We start from the raw sequence: 4,250 nt of genomic DNA on the forward strand, positions 1-4,250 counted from the left end.
AGAAGTAAATGGATGGCACTCCGTTTGCCGTGGAAGCAAAGCCGATATTTTGGATGTTCTCCGGGACAAAGACTTGCGGGCCTTCAACCGCCGATGGCCCCCGCACCATGTCGGCCATGGATTTTGGCTTGGTGGGGTTCCCACGCCCGGCTCGGTATTGCCTCCTAAAGGGTTGTGTGTCGGCTTATCTTTCGATTTAGCTACACCGTTTGGGTCGGTTAGCGGATCATCACACGAGTCCCTCTCGACCCTGGGTGCGTAAGGAGGCCGCGGCATTTCTATGTCCATCTCGGTCGGCGTCGGGTCCATCGCATGCGTGTCCGAGGCCGAAGGCGCGGACGTGTCTCGAGGGGGGTTGCGGATTGCATTGGTCCTCGGCCATCCCGTACTCACTAACGCCGGGCCGGCTTCGAATGATGCTCGGATTTTCCGGGTCCTTCCCTTTTCGAGAGGTGGGAAATCTTCAAGGGAAGGGCCATGCTCAATGAGAGGCGCGCATTGTTCAATATCTTTGTCTCTCCGGTCTGGGAGAAGGGTGACCTTCGCCGTGTAGTCCGTGGCCGGTGAGGGTTCGGCGAGGAGGGGCTGCGCCGCCGCCGCATCAAGCATCTCCGCCGCGGCCAGGTGAATGATTTGGAGGATATCACTCTTTTTTGTATTCATTTGCTGCATTGGTAGGGGTGAGCATGGCTCCACATGTGACTTCCGGTTTTGGTAAGGGGCAAAAGCACTTTCCGAAAGGTGATTTGTTCCCATGCCCAATTCGGGCAAGTTGACTATCTCACTCCCCAATGTACTTTTTGGCACACATGCTATGGTCAAATCCTCTTGGGATACGTTTAGGGGTCCGACATCATCCCCCTCCAACGGTCATCTCGCTCATGACGGGTCCATGGTCGAAGGGTGGCGCCACCTCCGCCGCCGGTGCTTCTCCGTGAACCACCACTTCCATTTGGACCCCATCCTCGGATGTGGGGGCTTTAGGAAGGGCTCCTAGGCCAAGTGCTTCCTTGCTATCATGGAGCAAGCCGGAAAAAGATTTACCCTTGGATTAAGGCTATCAAGGTCGGGGCTCGGGACGGATGACTCGGGCTCGGAGGGCTCCTCTTCTCCAAAGTCGAGCTTCTTCCTAAGTTGTTTGTCCTCCGGGAGTGGAGAAGGTACGAACCTTTTCCGGCCATGACCTTTTGTGAGAGGTGCCGGCGTGCTCTTTCCTAGCCATCATCCTATTCTTCTTGCTTTGCATTTTCAAATCTTTGGCCGAGACCTTTGGTGTTGGGTCATCGCATGAGTGAAAAATCATAAATTGGTCCGGGATAGACCTAGCCTCCTCGGGGTCTGGTGGGGCCGGGGTTGGGTTCGTGGGGGGGTCCGACATGGCCAGCCGAGGGTGTGACCGCAGCGCCGAACCAAGGTGGGGAGACGGTGGAGTGAGGAGGGATGGTGACACGACCGGCGTGGAAAAGGTCTCGGCGGGTTTGTGGGGGGGTGAGGTGTGGTGGTCGGCGTGAGGGAGTCACGGCGGGTCGTGGGTGTGAGTGGGTGGACGGCGAAAAGGATCAAGGTGGGGGAATTGCTAGAGAGAAGGGGGGAGCGTCTCTCTCTAGATTCTTTATCCTTTAAGTTAGTATGCAATGTGTCCAACACCTTGACAACGAAAAAGACGGATTTTGCTGAAGTTGTTGAGGAATGTAGGCTAATGGACCTAGGGTTCGATGGTTCCCCCTTCACATGGGCCAAGAACGCGTTGTTTGAGAGATTGGACAGGGTCTTCATCAACGAGCAGTGGACCAGCGTTTTTGAGTCATCTAGAGTCTCGAATCTGCCGCGGGTTTGCCTCCGACCATGGACCGGTCCTCATGCGGTGCGAGACCTCTACCCCACGACCCCAAGGTAAACCTTTTCGTTTCCAAAACATGTGGATCAGACACCCGGAGTTCAAAGGAGTAGTGACATCAAGTTGGGCACAACCGACCGAGGCTGTGGGTCTCCTTAACTTCCAAGTCAAATTAGCAAGGCTTAAGAAGGTACTGAAAAGATGCAATAAGGAGGTATTCGGCACCTTACATGCAAACCTTCGTGAAGCCGAGGAGAGGGTGGTTTCGGTACAAGGAGCCTACGAGGCCGACCCGTCCCCGATCAATCGAAGCAACATCAACAAGCACATAGCACAATATATCCTCCTCTTAAAAATGGAAGAGGATCTCTGGAGGCAAAAGGCAGCTGTGAGGTGGCTCAAAGACGGGGATAGAAACACCAAGTATTATCAAGTTGGGTTAAGCAAAAAAGGGCCAGACTGCGCATACATAGCGTGCAAGTGGGGGATAGGGTACTCACCGAGGAATCCGAAGTGATTGGCGTCGGCAGCTTTGTTCTTCCAGGATCTTTTAGCTCCCCCAACAACCCCTCCCCTAATTGAGCCAAACCTGAGCCTCATCCAACAAATGCCGAACACAACTGATTGGAGCGGTCTGATTTCCCTCCCAACGGCTGAGGAGGTCAAGCAAGCGGTGTGGGAAATATCGGGGGATAGCGCACCGGGGGCCGGATGGATTCACCGCTACATTTTATCATAAATGCTGGGACACCATTGGCCACGACGTTGTCGACGCGGTGCTCCAATTTTTCAAAGGGGCGTATCTCCCTCGGAGCATCACGGCAACGGTGATTGTTCTACTGCCGAAAACGCTCAACCCGTCTTCGTGGTCAGAGTACCGGCCGATCAGCCTATGTAACGTATCAAACAAGATTATTACGAAGATCCTCACGTCTAAGCTCACCCCCTTCCTACCAAGGTTCTCTCTCCAAACCAAAGTGGTTTCGTTAAAGGAAGGCTTCTCAACGACAACGTCCTCCTTGCACAAGAAATGTTCCATGAGCTCTATCGTAGCAAACCAGCACCAAATGTTGCCCTTAAGCTGGATATGGCGAAAGCCTACGACCGGGTTCAGTGGCCCTTTCTGTCCAAAGTACTTAAGCAAATGGGCTTTCCCGAGCCGTGGATCAATATGGTGGAGAGATGCATAGGCTATTGTTGGTTCTCGGTCTGGTTAATGGTGCGCTCACGGGATTCTTTAAGTCTACTAGAGGGTTGCGACAGGGAAACCCCATCTCACCGGCCCTGTTCGTTAATTGCCGCCGACTACTTATCTAGAGCCCTCGACAATTTGATCCTTGGGAGGAAAGAAATGACTTTCAAATCTACCCGGGCAAGCACTGAGGTTAGTCACCTTGCTTACGTGGATGACATCATTATCTTCACTCAAGCGGCCGTCGGACCCATAGGACAATTGAAAGCTTACCTTGATGATTACACGGCTGTCTCGGGTCAGTTGATAAACCTAACGAAGAGCAACTTTTTCATCACGGAGAACAATGAAGGACATGCGGCCATTGTAGAAACAGAAGAGGGATTCTCTAGAGGTACGTTCCCCCTCCTTATCTTGGAGTCCCCATTTATAAAGGTGCGAAGCGAACGGACATGTTCCTTTTCCTCCGAGAAAAAATCTCAAAACGGATCACGGGATGGGCCCACCGCCACCTCTCATTCGGTGGGAGGCTTACTCTCATCAAGAGTACACTTGAAGCTATTCCGATCCATGTATTTCAAGCCATCTAGCCGACCAAAGGGGCCCTCAAGCTTCTCGAGCAACAAATTGCACGCTTCTTATGGGGATCGGTTGAAGGGAAAAGAAAGAAAGACTCACTGGATTGGTTGGGAGCAAGTTTGCCTCCCCACAGCGGAAGGCGGGCTAGGGATCAGATGCTTTGAAGATGTCCTCAAGGCCTTCAATATCAAGCTATGGTGGAGGTTTAGGGAACATAATTCTCTTTGGGCCACCCACTTATATAGCAAATATTGCACCAAGAAAGTCCCCTTTGACTGGAGAAGTCTCGGGCAGAAGCAGCCCAACATGGAGGAGATTGGCTTCGGCATGGCCATTGGCCCAGGCCCATATCCGGTGGATCATTGGTGACGACAAAGCATTGTTCTGGATGATATGTGGCTCGGGGATAAACCTCTAAGGGAGGAGTTGTATTGACACGAGGGGAAACCCCATGACGCGGGTCTCAGATTTTTGGCTCGATGGCCAGTGGGATCAAGCACGGATTACAATGACCCAACGCAAATCCGGCATCCCGCCCCACATCGCCGAGAATATTTTTAACTGTCCCCATTCTCTCGGGGAGTAATGATGTCCCGAGGTGGTGCCTATCCCGGCGTGGTAATTTCACACGGTTGCCTCGGC

At 52.9% G+C, this 4,250-nt stretch overlaps 1 protein-coding gene across 1 annotated transcript; it reads left to right on the forward strand.

The window, feature by feature from the left end:
• The first annotated feature begins 2,867 nt into the window (after positions 1 to 2,867).
• LOC121790748 lies at positions 2,868 to 3,977 on the forward strand. The gene has a single exon (XM_042188882.1). It carries the CDS (start codon positions 2,868 to 2,870, stop codon positions 3,975 to 3,977), a length of 1,110 nt encoding a protein of 369 aa, XP_042044816.1.
• Positions 3,978 to 4,250: the final 273 nt, after the last annotated feature.

This window comes from Salvia splendens, unplaced genomic scaffold, assembly GCF_004379255.2.
Source record: "Salvia splendens isolate huo1 unplaced genomic scaffold, SspV2 ctg610, whole genome shotgun sequence".
Taxonomy (NCBI): domain Eukaryota; kingdom Viridiplantae; phylum Streptophyta; class Magnoliopsida; order Lamiales; family Lamiaceae; genus Salvia; species Salvia splendens.

Excerpts from the sequence above, each read along its gene's own strand:
- LOC121790748 (XM_042188882.1), top strand. The coding sequence starts at position 2,868 with ATGTTCCATGAGCTCTATCGTAGCAAACCAGCACCAAATGTTGCCCTT.